The sequence below is a fragment of the Scardinius erythrophthalmus genome, assembly GCF_964197995.2.
Source record: "Scardinius erythrophthalmus genome assembly, chromosome: 6".
Classification (NCBI taxonomy): domain Eukaryota; kingdom Metazoa; phylum Chordata; class Actinopteri; order Cypriniformes; family Leuciscidae; genus Scardinius; species Scardinius erythrophthalmus.
Genome location: NC_138226.1, coordinates 302,716 through 322,500, shown reverse-complemented (window position 1 = coordinate 322,500; position 19,785 = coordinate 302,716). Strand labels below are relative to the sequence as shown.

The following is a 19,785-nucleotide window of genomic DNA, read 5'->3' as shown; positions in this document are numbered from 1 at the left end:
ACCAGTTTCTGTTATTTTAAATGCATGATTATGATTATGAGCTGATTAATCATCATCGTTACAGTGCTTTCATGAGCTTATGGTCTTCTCTGTAGCCGGACAGTCGAGGTCAGTGGATATGATGACAGACTGTGTGCAAACATCACGATTACCTTCGAGGTCGATGGCGTAGGAGTAGCCCAGCGCTTCAGACGCCACGTAGATCTCCTCGTTGGTCACGGGGGGGAAGAAGGGAACCATGTTGTAATGCCGGTTGTGTCCGATCGGGGCCATCTCATCCGGGAAGCTGGCGTTCTCCCGGGAACGCCGCATCCACTCCTCAAAGATGGCGTCGGTGAAGGAGTGCAGAACCTGTGGGCCGGAGCGAGTCACGGTAATTAGTTACTGTACTCAACAATCTTTTTGTTGTACTGAGTCTCAAAGATATTCGCAACTTTTACTCTCTACTTGACTACATTTTTGAACAAGTATATGTACTTTTTACTCTCTAATACATTTGTGAAGAGTAATGCAATTACTCGTTATATTCTGTAGTTACACCTGACCCTTTCTGCTGCAGTTCATCAAGCGATGCCGTCGTCTGAGGGCTTTGAAGGAACTATATCTGTGTGATTCGCCCTTTCTCACCCAAACTCACGGCGTTACGTGAATGTGAGTGCATGAGTTGTTCAATCGCAGTGTTTCATACATGAGATGAGGCCGAAACCAAGTACGCTTTGACTATTTCATTTTACTTGACAGTATTTTATTTATCTGTTATATTGAAGATTCTTTTTTGAAGGATATTGGTTTACTTTTGTGCACTTGAGCTTAACAGAGACCTGAGAGTTTGTAGACGTTTCAGAGGCTGTTGTTATGACCTTGATTTATTGCAATATTGAGGTGTTCAGTTTTATTTAGCTTTTAGAAAATAAAAGTGATCGCTCTCCTCACGAATCAGCTGTGTCTTGTCTCTCTGCATGTCTCTTGGGTGTTGAGGACTAGTTCACCTCTGAGCCTACGTTCAGTTTGAGTCAAATACTTAAAGGGATAGTTCACTTTGAAATTAAATTTTGGTATGTTTTAGCTTACCTCAAGGGCATCCAAGATGTAGGTGTCTTTTTTTCCGCAGTAGTTTCAATTTTGATATTTTTAGGTCAAACTGTTCTTGTCTGACAGTCATATAATGCAGGTCTATGGTCACTGTCTCAAAGAGCATGCACAGAGTCCAAATTAAAACAATTCCCCATCGTAAGTACACATTGATGGCCTAAGACACGAAACGAGTGGTTTGTGTGAGAAAATGAACAGTATTTATATCTGTGTTACAAGAGGTAAAAACGATATAAATACTGTTCGTTTTCTCACACAAACCACTCGTTTCGTGTCTTAGGCCATCAATGTGTACTTACGATGGGGAATTGTTTTAATTTGGACGATAGGGAATTGTTTTAATTTGGACTCTGTGCATGCTCTTTGAGACAGTAACCATAGACCTGCAGTAGTGCTGCACGATTAATCGTATCGCAATCGCGATGTCAAGCCTACGCAATTATATGACGCAAAATGTTGCGATTTTATATTAAATAAACAAATTAGAGCTGTTAACGCACTTATTAATGCAAATGCTTTTAAACCATTCATGTGCGATAATACATATTGGAACGAGCTGCCTGTGAATGTCCTCCACACACACACACACACACACACAGGGCCGGCGATTGCTATAGGCGAACTAGGCGGTTGCCTAGGGCGACAAATGTGTTGGGGGCGCGGACGCACTGTCGCCCTATCTACTTCCCATATTAATCATAAAATTAGAACGAAACGCGAAATAAAACATGTTTATTAAACATGATCAAAGGGCAAAGGGCGCCCCCTCAACCACACGTTTAATTACTTGTCAACCTGATTATTAGATTGAATTTATGATTTTTGTCGACCATTTCTGGATGGGCGGGGGCGGGAGGGTTGCGTTACATTACGTTAGGGAAGTGCTCAGCTGCTGGCGCGTTGATCGAAATTGAAGCGGTCTAAACCTCTGGTGCACAGGGACAAAAACGGAGAAAGGAAGAAGATAAAAAATAAAGCTCAGTATAGAGTAAGTCTTCTCATCTTAGCTATTAAGGTGTCCAATGAAATAAATTTACTTGGTATTGTAGCCTACATCACCTAATATTGGACGTTTCATTGCTGTCACTAAGCTATAGTTTGCCAGCTATAGTTACTTTGAAGGTGAATAGAAATGGCAGAAACAACTGTTAATATTTTATTATTTGAGATAGAACTAAAAGAACTTAAATATTTGAATTTTGTAGGGAGGGGCGCAAAAACTCAATCTTGCCTAGGGCAACCAAAGGGCTAGAGCCGGCCCTGCACACACACACAGAGAGAGATAGACTCGCGCCAGTATCAAGTTCTCTTTCGCAGTAGAACGAACAACACACATGTATGCCAAAATGAACGCGCTGCCTGTGAATGTCTGACTGTGACGGACAGAAAGACTCGCGCTAATATCGTGCGCACAAAACAGCATGACAGAATACAGTTCTCTTTCGAGCTTGAACGAACAATAACACACACAATTATGCCAATATGTCTTTTTGTCGAGTGTCTTCATAACAGTAGTCTTATGATGAACATGAAGAGTTGTGATGACTCGTGAAAGAATGAGGCGCGTGTCTCTGACAGCGGCTGGTCTTAAAGGGATAGTACACAGTAGCCACTAATTACATCTGTAGCTAAAAGTTATTCTTTTTTCTTTTTTTTTTCTTTTTTTTTCTTATTATTTTTCTTTACCCCTGACATGTATGGTTATATGTACTCTTGTATGCAAATTATGTTTTGTTCATGTTAAAATGCAATAAAAAAAAATCTGTTGCTAAAGTTAATCAAAGGACAAAGGGAACAGAGAAAAACACTCACTGCTCTTGACTAAAGAACTTTTTTCTTTAGGCTGATTATCACTAATCTGTGTGTGCATTTATTTTCCTTGAGAACCAAGCAAGTTGACTCATGAAACCATTTGTTTATTATATCGCATAGCGCAATCGTAATCGCAATATTGACCTCAATTATCGCAATATGACATTTTCCCCAAATCGTGCAGCCCTAACCTGCATTAAATGACTGTCAGACAAGAACGGTTTGACCTAAAAATATCAAAATTGAAACTACTGCGGAAAAAAAGACACCTACATCTTGGATGCCCTTGAGGTAAGCTAAAACATACCAAAATTTAATTTCAAAGTGAACTATCCCTTTAAGTACGGTTAAAATCAGATACTCTAAGACTTTTATCTCTAATCCTATTGAAATTGGGGACTTGTAAAATGGAGTAATTTTTGCTGTAAGTCTAAGGTATCTGCACTTTTACTTTCCACCTCTGTGTAAGAGAACGTGTGTCTGGATCAGGATCAGAGTTCAGACAGACTGAATGTGTTTATTGAATGTGATTGTTGTATTACCAGGAATATGGGGTCGTTGGCAGCGGAGTGGGACTGAGCGCTGGTCCCGCTGAGGAACTGGTGCACGAGGTTATGAAGGTTCGAGACCGAAGAGTCCAGTTCACCGTCAGACCGGTCGAATCCCTCCAGAGCGTTCCTGCAGAGAGAGAACATTAGGGTTTGTAGAAAGCGTTTGCAATGGGTTTGTAACAGGTTGTTTTATGCATGTTTGGCCTGAATTTTTGTTGCATTTCCCTGTTCTGACCAGCAGGGGTCACCAGTGTGGGGCGTTTTGAACACTTCGAAACAGTGAATCATTTTGCGAAGCGATCGGTTCAATTGATTCAAAGCTTTGAAAAGCTTCGTTTCTCCCACACTACCCTTTTGTGCCTGGGAAACCTTACAGTCACGCTGCCGACCCAAGACTTGAAGTTGTGAACTGGGAAAGTGGCGATGGTTCGGCCGCGCTCGAACACTGGCCCTGCGGCGGTTCTTCAGAGCAGTTTGTGCAAAACTACTTACGGCTCAGAGTAGCCTATTTATTTTTCCTGCATTAATTTCCCACATGTCTAGTAGCCTACAATTATGTAGTTTTGTTTCATTAATACAGTGTATACTTTTTTCCCCCGAAAGAGTGGAAGTGAAATGTGACAACATGCCCCATAGGTTCATTATAACGTGACCATATGACTGATTCAAATGTTATCTGATCTAATAAAAAAATATACAAGACAAACTAAAATATTTTCTCAATAAAATACAGTAAATAACTTTTTCATATAAAACAATGACATTTTTAATCATTAACAATAAAGTAATTTTTGAGTTTGACAACAAACACACCGCAAAACACAGCTATACTGTTTTTATATTATGTATAAATATATTTTATATTTATGTGTATAATATATATACACATAATAAATGTGTATAATATATATACACATAATATATATATTAATTATATTATATTATGTGTTTCAAAACATAATAATAATGAATAATTTCTGAACATGGACTCTCATTCTATATTCACCTTTTTCTCATGGTTTCTCATTAGTATTCATAAAAGTGTAGAATAGAATACCATAGTTGTGACAACATGCCCCAAATAAATGTACTGTTGCTATCGCTAAATGTTCAGTGATATCATCCAAAGATTTCAGTGTATTTTTTTCTTTATATAGTGTTGATATGGCAACTAGTAAATACTTTAGTTTTGTCATGCAGTAGCCTATTTAAAAGTATTTGACCCGTTAGTGTGTGCCCTGCTCTCCCCTACTCGTATTGTGGTTAAGATTTTGGTTGAAAATCACTAATATGGTGGAGAGACAGAATAGTGCCTGTTTGCGGGATCACCTGAAGCTGAAGCTGGAGTTGGTGAAGTACGGTGGGCTGTCGAACTCTCGCAGGTTCAGGCAGCTTCTGACGTCACTCATGGTTGGGAGAGTCACATTCGTGCCCTGTGCGAGTCCCCTGCGTAGTGTTCCCTCGCTAGTGCCGTTGCACAGGGTCACCAGACGATTATACTCGTCTAGACTGGAGGAAGAAGAAGATGAAGAACGTCAGGACGAGATTCTGGAGCAGGAACGCATGACAGTGTTTTATTCTACTGAGAAGTAAGTGCACTTCCACCCCGATCTCATGAAAGTGCGTATCTATAGCACGAATTATATTTATCGTGCAATTTCTACGCAAAAAAAAAAAAAAAAAAAAATTGTATACGGGTGCATATGATACGCACTTTATGGCGTGTAACATGCACGTACTCCACACCACTAATCCTAACCAAGGGGTTTACAGTGCGTATCATATGCACATAAAAACTATTTTTTTTGTGTAGAAATTGCACGATAAATACAATTTACCTTAAGGCCTACCTAACCCAGGAGTCAGTCGTGTTGTAGGAAAAGAAAGCCTTTTTCTGTCTTTAAAAGTGGTTTTATCTAATCATGACAGATGACTCCTACTGGAATTGTTTTGGATGAGTATTTTGTAAAGTCAAGTCACCTTTATTTATATAGTGCTTTTTACAATACAAATAGTTTCAACAAAATAATGCAACAAAGTTTGTCTAGAAGCAAATAGCATCACAGTCCAGCTTAAGTAAGTTCAGTGATGGTTCATTTTTGCTGTAAAAAAGTTATTGATTTAGTTCATTTATATATATAGCCGCTCTGGAGAAAAGCGAGATGTCATCGTCCAGCTCAGTTCAGTTCTCATATAATGGTGTCAGTGCAGGAGATCAATAATATTGATGAATATTAAGTTTCCCCGACTTTTTGTGCCTTTCTTTATTGTATGCATAATTGTCTGAATGCCATTGTGTGTATAACTGAGAGGTTAAAGCATATATGTTGAGTCATTAATCATTGTTGATTGGATCAAATTCATCTTCTGTTGTTTCAGTGTCATTGTGTACTAAACACAGTTTCAGTCAGTGAACTAAAGCTGAAATAATATATAAATATTAGAGGAAAAAATTAGACCTGTTGCATCAGCAATTAAGTTAAAATTACTAAAACTGAAAAATAAATAAAGCTACACAGAAATATTTAAAAACAATAAAAGTAGGGAAAAGTAGACAGTCTACTAATACTCTAATAAGAGTTAGTTGACATGTAGTTGCAAAGCTACTTATAGTTAGTAGAATGTCTAAAGTGGACTATTGAAATAAAGTGGAACCATTTATTTTCTTAATAATCCAATATGATCTTCTACTCCAGATTGTAAGTCCGTTTCACACTTTTAAGAGCCTCCAAAAGGCCGTGTCACAGACGTGAAACATCTGATCATGTCTCTAACAGCAGAGTTGAGTGGTTTGACTGGTTATCCTCTGAGACGCACCTGTCGCACACCACGGGCCAGCGTGAGAAGCGGGATCCAGGGCTGATTCGGGACGGGTCCCCGGGGTGTGGTCCTCCCAGCAGAGCGTCTGTGCACACGTCACACTCCTGACGACCCGTCGCAAACCTCCAGTACGGCACAGCGAAGTTTTCGTTACCCGTGAGCTTCTGAGAGGGCAAGAAAACACCAGTTCCTTCTGTCTTACTGCTGGATTCACCCAAGAGGAATCTAGATTCTAGCTAATATTTCTCAGAATAAAAGTTTAAATTTAAACATACACATTAAGAGTATGTACTTAACAATAGTCTTTAATTGTTAAATGCACCTAGTTTGACTTTAAAACTTCAGTTCTGTTGCTGTCTACATTTTTAAGTATTCTGAAAAAAAAAAAAAACTGGGTGTGGAAACAATTTACACTCAGAAATTGCTTGTAAATTTCACAATTAATTACACAGTTTCGGCAAGTAATGCATTGAATTAGACGTGGAATTTTGAAGTTGGAAGAATAAAATAGTATTTTCTTGTAAAACGTGCTTCAATGATTAATTTGATTGTAAGTCATTATAACTTAAAAATATATAGTTGGTAAAATGAATCAAACTGAGTCGGTGCCGATAGCCTGGTGGGCAAGTGCACTGACATGTAGTGTAGCTGTGCTTCGGGCGACCCGAGTTTGAGTCCCGGCTCGTAGACCCTTCCCGGTCTGGTGTTAGGATTACTGTAGTTCTGACCTGTAGTTAGGGTTACTGTAGTTCTGACCTGTATTTAGGATTATTGTAGTTCTAAACCTGTAGTTAGGATTACTGTAGTTCTGACCTGTAGTTAGGATTACTGTAGTTCTGACCTTTAGTTAGGATTACTGTAGTTCTGACCTGTAGCTGGTGTTATTGTAGTTCTGACCTGTAGTCAGGATTACTGTAGATCTGACCTGTAGTTAGGATTACTGTAGTTCTAAACCTGTAGTTAGGATTACTGTAGTTCTGACCTTTAGTTAGGATTACTGTAGATCTGACCTGTAGTCAGGATTACTGTAGATATGACCTGGAGTTAGGATTACTGTAGTTCTAAACCTGTAGTTAGGATTATTGTAGTTATGACCTTTAGTTAGGATTACTGTAGTTCTGACCTGTAGTTGGTGTTATTGTAGTTCTGACCTGTAGTCAGTATTACTGTAGATCTGACCTGTAGTTAGGGTTAGTGTAGTTCTAAACCTGTAGTTAGGATTACTGTAGTTCTGACCTGTAGTTAGTGTTATTGTAGTTCTGACCTGTAGTCAGGATTACTGTAGATCTGACCTGTAGTTAGGGTTAGTGTAGTTCTAAACCTGTAGTTAGGATTACTGTAGATATGACCTGGAGTTAGGATTACTGTAGATATGACCTGGAGTTAGGATTACTGTAGATATGACCTGGAGTTAGGGCTAGTGTAGTTCTGACCTGTAGTTCTCTCTCCAGGCTCAGCAAATGGAATCGGTGCCAGGTGATGAACGCTGGACCCTTGTGGGAAAAATCGATGGCTTTGAAAGGACGCCCTGGACCTGCCAGCAGAAACAGGTCAATATCATAATCACATAACCACATCAGACACCACGTACAGACGTACATTAGTAGGGCTCAATCAAATAAATGTATTTCTCCAAATTAATTTTTTTCCCCCTCCAGTTTAAATGTTTTAGTAACTCAATTTTAGTTTTTTTTAAACTAACCCTTACCTCGACCATTTTTAATGGTCAATCAGTTGGTTAATGGTTAATCAACTGATTTCATAAAATTTCATAAAAACAATTCAATATATATATTTTTTTTTTTACAATAACAGGGTCCTTTAAAATGCAAAATATTTCAGAAATTCTGTGTTTTACTTTTTCTGGAGTTGAGATTTAATAAAAGTTTATCGTCAAAACCGATGGTGATCAAATGAAGGCGTAAAACATGAATAATTTATTCTTTCAAAATGTAATCAAATAAACAATTCCTTTTATTTTTTATACTTCACTGAAATCATAACAGTGACTATAAAACATTGGCTATGAATGATGGAGAAAAATGAAAAGGTGTGAAATGAAACCACCCTTCTGTTTTTTAATGTTTCTGATTCATTCTTTGAGGAATGTTGATGTTTTAATCCAGCGCTTCGGGTTCAGGTTAGTTATTTCCTCACCTAGCAGCTTGGGGTTTGGGTTCGGGTTCAGGTTAGTTAGTTCCTCACCTAGCAGCGTGGAGTTCGGGTTTGGGTTTGGGCTAGTTAGTTCCTCACCTAGCAGCGTGGGGTTCGGGTTTGGGTTTGGGTTCTGGTTAGTTAGTTCCTCACCTAGCAGCGTGGGGTTCGGGTTTGGGTTCTGGTTAGTTAGTTCCTCACCTAGCAGCGTGGTTTTCGGGTTTGGGTTCTGGTTAGTTAGTTTCTCACCTAGCAGCGTGGGGTTTGGGTTTGGGTTCAGGTTCAGGTTAGTTAGTTCCTCACCTAGCAGCGTGGGGTTTGGGTTTGGGTTCAGGTTAGTTAGTTCCTTACCTAGCAGCGTGGGGTTTGGGTTTGGGTTCTGGTTAGTTAGTTCCTCACCTAGCAGCGTGGGGTTTGGGTTCGGGTTCAGGTTAGTTAGTTCCTCACCTAGCAGCGTGGAGTTCGGGTTTGGGTTTGGGCTAGTTAGTTCCTCACCTAGCAGCGTGGGGTTCGGGTTTGGGTTTGGGTTCTGGTTAGTTAGTTCCTCACCTAGCAGCGTGGGGTTCGGGTTTGGGTTCTGGTTAGTTAGTTCCTCACCTAGCAGCGTGGAGTTCGGGTTTGGGTTTGGGCTAGTTAGTTCCTCACCTAGCAGCGTGGGGTTCGGGTTTGGGTTTGGGTTCTGGTTAGTTAGTTCCTCACCTAGCAGCGTGGGGTTCGGGTTTGGGTTCTGGTTAGTTAGTTCCTCACCTAGCAGCGTGGAGTTCGGGTTTGGGTTTGGGCTAGTTAGTTCCTCACCTAGCAGCGTGGGGTTCGGGTTTGGGTTTGGGTTCTGGTTAGTTAGTTCCTCACCTAGCAGCGTGGGGTTCGGGTTTGGGTTCTGGTTAGTTAGTTCCTCACCTAGCAGCGTGGGTTTCGGGTTTGGGTTCTGGTTAGTTAGTTTCTCACCTAGCAGCGTGGGGTTTGGGTTTGGGTTCAGGTTCAGGTTAGTTAGTTCCTCACCTAGCAGCGTGGGGTTTGGGTTTGGGTTCAGGTTAGTTAGTTCCTTACCTAGCAGCGTGGGGTTTGGGTTTGGGTTCTGGTTAGTTATTTCCTCACCTAGCAGCGTGGGGTTTGGGTTCGGGTTCAGGTTAGTTAGTTCCTCACCTAGCAGCGTGGAGTTCGGGTTTGGGTTTGGGCTAGTTAGTTCCTCACCTAGCAGCGTGGGGTTCGGGTTTGGGTTTGGGTTCTGGTTAGTTAGTTCCTCACCTAGCAGCGTGGGGTTCGGGTTTGGGTTCTGGTTAGTTAGTTCCTCACCTAGCAGCGTGGGGTTCGGGTTTGGGTTCTGGTTAGTTAGTTTCTCACCTAGCAGTGTGGGGTTTGGGTTCGGGTTTGGGTTCGAGTTAGGGTTAGTTAGTTCTTCACTTAGCAGTGTGGGGTTAGGGTTTGGGTTTGGGTTAGTTAGTTCCTCACCTAGCAGTGTGGGGTTTGGGTTCGGGTTTGGGTTCGAGTTAGGGTTAGTTAGTTCCTCACCTAGCAGTGTGGGGTTTGGGTTCGGGTTTGGGTTCGAGTTAGGGTTAGTTAGTTCTTCACTTAGCAGTGTGGGGTTAGGGTTTGGGTTTGGGTTAGTTAGTTCCTCACCTAGCAGTGTGGGGTTTGGGTTCGGGTTTGGGTTTGAGTTAGGGTTAGTTAGTTCCTCACCTAGCAGTGTGGGGTTTGGGTTTGGGCTAGTTAGTTCCTCACCTAGCAGCGTGGGGTTCAGGTTTGGGTTTGGGTTCTGGTTAGTTAGTTCCTCACCTAGCAGCGTGGGGTTTGGGTTTGGGTTCTGGTTAGTTAGATCCTCACCTAGCAGCGTGGAGTTCGGGTTTGGGTTAGTTAGTTCCTCACCCAGCAGCGTGTACCGGACGGAGTAGTTAGGGTTCGGGTTCGGGTTAGTTAGTTCCTCACCTAGCAGTGTGGGGTTTGGGTTCGGGTTTGGGTTCGAGTTAGGGTTAGTTAGTTCCTCACCTAGCAGCGTGGGGTTTGGGTTTGGGTTCGGGTTCTGGTTAGTTAGTTCCTCACCTAGCAGCGTGGGGTTTGGGTTTGGGTTCTGGTTAGTTAGATCCTCACCTAGCAGCGTGGAGTTCGGGTTTGGGTTAGTTAGTTCCTCACCCAGCAGCGTGTACCGGACGGAGTAGTTAGGGTTTGGGTTCGGGTTAGTTAGTTCCTCACCTAGCAGTGTGGGGTTTGGGTTCGGGTTTGGGTTCGAGTTAGGGTTAGTTAGTTCCTCACCTAGCAGCGTGGGGTTAGGGTTTGGGTTAGTTAGTTCCTCACCTAGCAGTGTGTCCCGCACGGAGTAGTAGTGTTGCCAGACGAACAGGTCGTATATGGAGATGTTGGTGAACTGGGGCTCAGTGCCGTTGGGTCCCAGCAGACCCAGCCAGTGCTGAGTGGCAATCACATACTCCGGGTGAACGGTGCTTTTGGCCCGGTCCAGAACACTGAGGAACTCCTGGAGCTCGTCGGCGCCCAGAGAGAGAATGTCCTTCCTCACAACGGGAGCTTTACGCTGTTCACAGTCCGACCCGGTCCAGCCAAACTTACACTCGCCACAGTTATAGCCAGCGAAGTTCCCTGATCGACACAGAACACCTTCATTATGGCGGATAATCTGATCTCTTGGAGCATATTTACAAATCTAGCCCAAAATACAGACACATTTGATTGATTTTTTTTTAAAATACCTGAAAATAATTTAAACAAGTTCATTTAGATTTATATATAAGTTTATAGTATAGGTTTGTATATATATATATATATATATATATATATATATATATATATATATTAGGGCTGTCAAAGTTAGCGCGTTAATAACGCGTTAACGGAAAATCATATTAACGGCACTAATTTTTTTAACGCGCGATTAACGCAGCGCGTATTTTCTGTTTGACCCGTGGCCCAACCCCTAGTTGGAGAAATGGAGATACACCGTGTTGCCAACCTAGCGACATTGCAGACCCCTTTGGCTATTTTTTCCCTTCAAAAAAGCGCCCAAACCTTATTTAGTTTCTGAGAATCTACCGGTACCGCCGGTACTGCTCTCCCAGCACGCGCGCGCGCCTCTCTCTCTCGCTCTTTCTCTGCGTCTCGCGCGGAGGAGCAGCGCTTTAATTCAGTTAAACACAGATATTATGTTGCTTCTCTAATTTTACAAGTATAGCCGAAATCAGAGCACAGATATTGTCTTTATCGTATGTGTATTTGATTTCATCAGACGACGGCTCGATTATCAGGATTTTTGTGCAGATTAACTTAACATCTTGAAAGGGAGAGCTAGTTATGTCTTAATGGGTCGCGTTTCAGTCACTATTTCATATTCATTCCGTTGTTTGACAACAGAAACAGTAAAATATACCAATGAAAACAGTTTTATGGAGAATTTAGCTAAATCAAAATAGGCACAGAGAGAGACAAACTATAATGTAATAATTCTGCTAAATGTACATTTAGCATTTTCAGAAGAGCTGCCCTGTCATGCAAAAATCTAAACATGTTTGTGTTAGTAAATTGCTCAGTGCAAAGAAAGAGAATGGGAACCTGGTATTTCTTTGTTCTTTCTACACGTGTCTAATAGACATGAACAAGTTCTTTGAAAAACATCTATGACCTTTGAAACATCTTCAATGTCTCATCTTCATGCTCTATGTTGACTATGGTTTCAATAATAAACATACATTTGCATAAAGCATCTATAATTATCCATGCCCATGTTGATTAGAGTATTACAAACTTGAAAAGTATTAATTTAAGGTACATTTAGAACAAATCAAAAGATGTGCGATTAAATGCGATTAATCGCGAGTTAACTCATGGCAATCATGCGATTAATCGCGATTAAAAATTTTAATCGATTGACAGCCCTAATATATATATATATATATATATATATATATATATATATATACATTACCATTTAAAGGTTTTGGATCAGGAAGATTTTCATTGTTCAAAAGATTATATTTCAAATAAATGCTGTTCTTTTGGACTTTCTATTCATCAAAGAATCCTGAAAAAAAAAAAGTTCACAACTGTTTTCAACACTGATAATAATCATAAATGTTTCTTGATCATCAAATCCTCATATTAGAGTGATTTCTGAAGGATCATGTGACACTGAAGACTGGAGTAATGATGCTGAACATTCAGCTTTGATCACAGGAATACATTACACTTTATATTCACACTGTTACTGTTTTAAATTGTAAAACATATTTTGCAATATTAATGTTTTATATATATAATTTTTATCAAATAAATGCAGCCTTGGTGAGCAGAAGAGACTTCTTTTAAAAACATAAAAAATCGTACTGATCCAAAACTTTTGACTGGTAGTGTATATATATATATATATATATAATATATAATCCCTAAAAAATGACTTCTGATCCATATCAAAATATATATTTAAGGTTGATATCCAGGTATGTAATGCAGAGGTATGTAAACAGTCATTAACAAGTCCTACAATTTGACAGACAATTAAAATGATTTAGTTTCACACAAACCAAAGCATCGGCAGGTCCGGTTGAAGAATTTGGTCGGCCACTTCTCCCGGTCGTCAACGTTCCTCAGTCGGTACGGTCCTCCCCACGGCCTGGAGTCGATGTGAACGTCACTGCAGTTTCCCCGACCCGACAGAACTCCACATCGGTTCTCCGGGTCGGATCCCAGCGCGGGACAACACTCTTTAGACACGATTCCCTCAACGGTGCAGCAGACCCGAGGAAACTGAGCCTCCGTCAGGTTTATCCATCCCAGACAGAACAGAGCCAACACAAGCAATCTCCTCATCTCTGGAATATCTTCAGCTTCAGATCCCACAGCGTATTACTGACCACAAGCACACAGAATCAGAGTGTGTTTAAGGATTACACGCGTATAATGCCGTCTTTACACACATGACATGCTCATTGTCCCATCACTGGATTTATACGCTGTATGGTGGGATTACTCGGGCCGTCCCGTGGCCGTCACATGACACTAATGCCTGGAAAAACCCAGAGGGAAAAAGCCTGTTCCTCAATGGATTCAACTCTTCAAGAGGAAATAAAACAGATCCATGACCACAGTTTACGTGGCTTTCCTTCAGATAATTGTTAAGATCAGAGTGTTTCTGCAGTTATGGGCTGAGAAAGATTTATCTGCATAACTCATGATCCAGTTTCAGTCAGGAACAAGACAGAGATTTCTGAGAAATGTTTTTAGCGCAATTTTCCACCGGACAAAATTGCGATTGTTAACTCATGATTTCTGTTCTGTCTGTGCGCACCAATCTTGCACTTCTATCTACTCCTCAACCAGAACACCTAGAGACTTCAGGTTTTCGGCATTATGTTAAGGAAGGTCTAATCTCGGGAACGCACAAAAAAAATCCAGGAAAAGATTTACTATCTCTTAGTGTTGTGATCCCATGACGTCAGAAAATTGCGCTAAAACACTCACTGAGTTTTTATTACTTGTTTCTTGTTTATAAAGAATGTGTTCATGTAGTTGATTTATTCTTATTTTATGTGTTCTATAATCATTATTTTCTTCATTGCTCGTGAAATGGCCAATGCTTTGGCAATACTGTACAAGTCATTACAATAAAGCTCATTTGAACTGAGCTGAATTGAGTTTTAAATTGAACTTTTTAAAGGAATTTATTCCACCATTAAAAAATGTTTTAACATGTAAAAAAAATATAATTTTTAACAAACCATCACCATTTAAAAAAGTGATCTTCACCTTCTATAAAAATCTAACTTTTGTTTAGACACCATTTCTTTTCAAACATTAGGAGATTGAAATTCATTTAATTAAATTCATATTCTAATCTTATTCTAGAATGAGGCCTTGAATAAATTAACCATATTAACTCTTTGTCCTTCCGTTTCAAGTTTATAACCCTTCCAAATGGCTAATTTTGCTTGACCAACCAAAAAATTTGAAAAAGTGCAGATTTCCCACTTATCACGAATATTTATACCCAAAAATAGTTTGTGTGTGTGTGTGTGTGTGTGTGTGTGTGTGTGTGTGTGTGTGTGTGTGTGTGTGTGTGTGTGTGTGTGTGTGTGTGTGTGTGTGTGTGAGTGAGGGGAGTGTTTGGTCTCTGCATTCCTCCGGGTCTCTACGGGTCGTTCTCGTGACTGGTCGGGTCACTGGCCAAAGCCTTTCTCAGACTCTCAGCCTCTACTGGAGGATAATCAGGCTTTCATCACTGACCCTGGAGGAGCTGCACCTTCTCTCTCTCTCTCTCTCTCTCTCTCTCTCTCTCTCTCTCCACAGGACGAGTGGAGGGAGGAGACGCGTCTGATCCACACGGGAGTCATCGGTGATGAAGCAGACGCTCCCGAGGCCATCAGATGCTTCTGTACATTACTTCTGTACATTACTTCTGTACATTACTTCTGTACATTACTTCTGTACATTCCACAGTACATCACACGCCTCGTGATTCACAGCACACTCACTCAGAGATCAGTGTTATATCAGTTCATAATCAATAATGATGCAGAATACATGCGAACTAGAGCTGGAACTGGACTCAGATAAAAGAGATTTTTAATATAGTCTCATTTTAGTCTTGACTAATCATCATTCATTACAGAACTAGTGTGGAACAATTTACAGTTAGATTTCATGAGTTCACATGATCTAACAATGATCAATACTTCCACAGCATTAATTAATCTTAGTTCATGTCCAAACATTTACTAATACATTTTTAAGACCAAAAGTTGTATCTGGTAATATTATTTAATGCACGAACATGAACGATTATATTATCTAACATTACGAAAGGTTAATAAATGCTGTAAAAATAAATTGCTCATTGTAAGGTTATGTTGGTTAATGTTAAGAAATGAAACCTTATCATAAAGTGTTTTTTGTTTTCTCATCGTTTTCATAACTTTAATGTTATTCTAAACTGGGGATTTAAGATATAAAACACAGACATATAAACATAATTTAAGAATTTGATTGGAATTTGCTTGACTTAATAAAATTGATTAAAATACAGAGAAAGGAAAGTATAGATAAAAATATATTAATGGAAATGCTCTTCAATCAGTTTCATGTTTTTCTGTCTTGATAATAAAGTGCAACAAATAATGTTTTGATATTTGTGAGATGATTGATTTTTAGATAAATGAATGTTATCATATCAAAGCATGTTATGATTTTGTCCTTCTGAATCTTTATTGTATTGTTCTATTGTTATTGCAGGAGTGATCATATTTCTATGGCACTGGGTTTCCTGAAGATCTTCAACACAAGGTGGCGCTGCAGAGCTGAGTTAACTACATCTTCAACACAAGGTGGCGCTGCAGAGCTGAGTTAACTACATCTTCAACACAAGGTGGCGCTGCAGAGCTGAGTTAACTACATCTTCAACACAAGGTGGCGCTGCAGAGCTGAGTTAACTACATCTTCAACACAAGGTGGCGCTGCAGAGCTCAGTTAACTACATCTTCAACACAAGGTGGCGCTGCAGAGCTGAGTTAACTACGGCAGAAAGGTTGGATTGGATCTCCAGCTTTAGGCAGACTGTGTTCTATTAGAAATACGGTAATAAAGATATAATGAGGTGTTTTGAGCTTTGCAGATTTCCAAGTCTAACCCCAGCGGAAGGAGGTTTAATCATGAGGGTGTGTTCGGGTTTTCCAAGTCATGTCAATGGCAGAGAGTGTCCCGATCTCTAACCCAGTTAGGAGCTGTTTAACTGTAAACTACAGTAACTGTGGCTAGTGTTCACCAGATCTACATCTCAGGAATAGCAGCTCCATCAGTCATAACGCTGGTGTTCTCTGGGTCATGTTTCTGCAATAGTTGTGTTAGTCACCGTCTGATGAAGGCGTTTAGGACGGGAAGACTGGAGTTCTCAGGAAGGGTTGCATAACTCTCTGGTTGGGGCAAGCTGGGACACTTGTTAAAGATATTTTGTGTTGAATAGAGGATATTTTAAAGAACATTTTCAACCCCTTTGACTTTCGTTATGAGATATTATTTATATATATATATAAACATACATACACTCACTCACTCACTCAAAAAAAGCTGTTCAACAAACTTAATTAAATCAAGGAAAACTTTTCCACGAAATTGAATTACATTTTTCCAACAAAATCGAATTAGTTAGAAACAATTTGTTGTAATCTTGTTGTATGAACTTAAATTCATTTATTCAAGACTACTTAAAAAAATAATTGTCATTCCTACTAGATAAAGATTTGCCTAATATAGATAATTTTGTCAGGTTAACTACGTTTAACTCTGTCCTGCCTTGATGGAATTGCCAACATTATGATTTTAGCTAACCGGACTCTATACAGTTACTTCCAATGAAAGTGAAATACTTGGTTCAATTAAATTAAAACCACTTTTTACATACTAACAATAAATATTATAATGCCGGTCTAAGTGCGAGGTTTATTGCCTAAACACAGTCACTCTTCTGCATAATTATAAACATTACAGAAAGTCCTCTGAGTGTCTAACATAACTGAACATTAAACACTAACATTAACTAACAACATCTTTCCCACTTTAATCCCTAAATTTACCCTCTTAATGTAGTCTCCTGCAAAGCATGCTGGGAACTACAGATCCACTGCCAGGTAGTTGTCAAAAAAAATGATTCATGTAGTTTTCACACAGATTAATTAAGTAAACTTCAGTTTTAAATATATTAGGTTGATTGAACACAATTAAATTAAGTTGTGACAAAATGTTAAAAAATCGTGTTACTTTAGCTTATTTTATTTAATTAAACTGAACAAGAGGCAAAAATTCATTTTTTGAGTCACACAGGTTTGCTGTTTTTAATTGGAAAAATATATATAAATGCAAGATTATGAATAGCCTACAATTTTATTTTATTTTTAATCCTTACTTAGAAAAAATAAAGATGCATGAAAACACTATTTTCCCCAGCACTGTGAAGCACAATAGAATTACTAATTGACTCAGTGAGATGTGTGTGTGATAAAGCGCACAGATGTGTGTTTCTGCCTGACAGTGTGTGTGTTTCGAGAGCAGAATGTGGCCTGCTAATGGGACTCATTTAAGTTGCATTAATTGCTGTAGTGTGAGTGGCCTACGCTTCAGGGCTCTCTGAATGAGGCCGAGGCAGAAAGAGCACTTCGCTGAAGCCTCGCTCAAAACACTATTGTTTTAGTGATGAAAAAACAGCTGAAATATGCTGAGGACTCCGCTTATCCTTTGAAGCGGCGACAATGAGAAATTCTCGATTAATAGCATTTCAAAGGGACATCCAGATGAAGGTGATGCTTAATTCTGTGTAACAAGCAACGGCGTACTATTATTATTATTATGATGATGTTGATGGAAACGCATCAGTTCTGCTAATGGCTCTCAGGACGGCACACGTTTTAGGGAACCTAATGTGTCGATTCAGAGAAAGGTTGCCTTTCAGATTGTAATTGAGAGCACTTCAGTTTCATTTCAAAAGCACAAGGCTTCAGAGAAGAAAATGCAAAATGTTTTAAATGAAGCGTGGATTGGTCTGGCATTATGACACGTTTGTCATGGTTCAGGGTTTCCCTCAGATATTAAAACACAAAGACGCTCTGCTTCTGGTCACACTGGCTCTGGACAGTCTGCCTTTAAATCTGCCCTGTGTTTTGGACAATGTAAATGTATTTGATGTTTATATTTGTATTTTATTTTTGTTGTGATACGGAAGACCATTTCTGCCACATAAAGAAACAAAAATCAGGCTTTGGTAAGTCATAATTATGAGTCGAAATTATGATATGCTAAGTTCTACATATGAGACACAAAGTTGAAATTCTGACATAAAGTCGAATTATGAGGTTAAAAAGTCATAATTTTGACGTAAAAAGTTGAAATTATGAAATACTAAGGGCTAATTACGAGATGCAACATCAAAATTATTAAAACATTTTTTTTAAATTATGAAAAAGGCCATTGTTTCACAATTTTGTCATCATTTCCATTTAGAATGTCAATTTACAATAATTTGATCTTTTTTAAGTCAATTTTGACATTTTAACTAATTTTGACTTTGTATTTCATAACTTGGACTTTTTTTCTTGTGTTCCATAAATGTGTTTCCCTTCAGCATTTACACAATCAACAGAGCACCAATTCTATAATCATTTTCTCATTTATTCTACCTTCTATGCATGAATATGCATGTTACTTTGCATATAACAAAACAAACATTTCTTGTTTACACTGAATAAAAAGTTAAACTTAAAAATAAATAAAAATAACTGCAGAGATTTTATTTGTAACGTCTGCTCAGTCGCCTTCTTTTCAGACCATAATTTGACAAATCCTCCATAAAAATGCACAAGTACATTCATTCAGAATATTTTTTATCATATTTTTTCTTCAAGTCAAATACTGTATATTTGTTGTTATTAAATTGCAGTGCACATTTTTTATCATTGTCTGATTATTTTTTAGATTCTTGTGCTGTCATCAGCCTATCAGTGTGATGTCATTTAGTGATAAATCACATGATGTTATTATCTCGCCTCAGTGTAACACACACCGTTACAACACACAACACCTCACTGTAACACACCGTTACAACACACAACACCTCAGTGTACAAACACCTCCCTGTAACACACCTCACTGTAACACACACCGTTACAACACACAACACCTCACTGTAACACACCGTTACAACACACAACACCTCAGTGTACAAACACCTCCCTGTAACACACCTCACTGTAACACACACCGTTACAACACACAACACCTCAGTGTAACACACCTCACTGTAACAACACCTCACTGTAACACACACCGTTACAACACACAACACCTCACTGTAACACACACCTCACTGCAACACAACACCTCACTGTAACACACCTCACTGTAACAACACCTCACTGTAACACACACCGTTACAACACACAACACCTCACTGTAACACAACACCTCACTGTAACACACCTCACTGTAACAACACCTCACTGTAACACACACCGTTACAACACACAACACCTCACTGTAACACACACCTCACTGTAACACAACACCTCACTGTAACACACACCGTTACAACACACAACACCTCACTGTAACACACACCTCACTGTAACACAACTCACTGTAACACACACCTCACTGTAACAACACCTCACTGTAACACACACCGTTACAATACACAACACCTCACTGTAACACACACCTCACTGTAACACAACTCACTGTAACACACACCTCACTGTAACACACCTCACTGTAACACAACACCTCACTGTAACACACACCGTTACAACACACAACACCTCACTGTAACACACACCTCACTGTAACACAACTCACTGTAACACACACCTCACTGTAA

At 39.4% G+C, this 19,785-nt stretch overlaps 1 protein-coding gene across 1 annotated transcript in view; it reads right to left on the bottom strand.

Moving 5' to 3' along the window:
• The window catches only part of dct (dopachrome tautomerase), a gene marked incomplete at its 3' end in the record, with an annotated part of 14,693 nt that extends 1,398 nt beyond the window's left edge, over positions 1 to 13,295 (bottom strand). The window contains exons 1-7 of the mRNA XM_081367895.1: positions 12,953 to 13,295; positions 10,719 to 11,018; positions 7,709 to 7,809; positions 6,273 to 6,439; positions 4,785 to 4,964; positions 3,447 to 3,582; positions 153 to 351 (exon numbers count right to left, since the gene is read on the bottom strand). Of these exons, the coding sequence (XP_081224021.1) occupies positions 153 to 351; positions 3,447 to 3,582; positions 4,785 to 4,964; positions 6,273 to 6,439; positions 7,709 to 7,809; positions 10,719 to 11,018; positions 12,953 to 13,238 (1,369 nt within the window). The 5' untranslated portion in view covers positions 13,239 to 13,295. The remainder of the gene's footprint in view (positions 1 to 152; positions 352 to 3,446; positions 3,583 to 4,784; positions 4,965 to 6,272; positions 6,440 to 7,708; positions 7,810 to 10,718; positions 11,019 to 12,952) is intronic.
• Between the last annotated feature and the right edge of the window lie 6,490 nt (positions 13,296 to 19,785).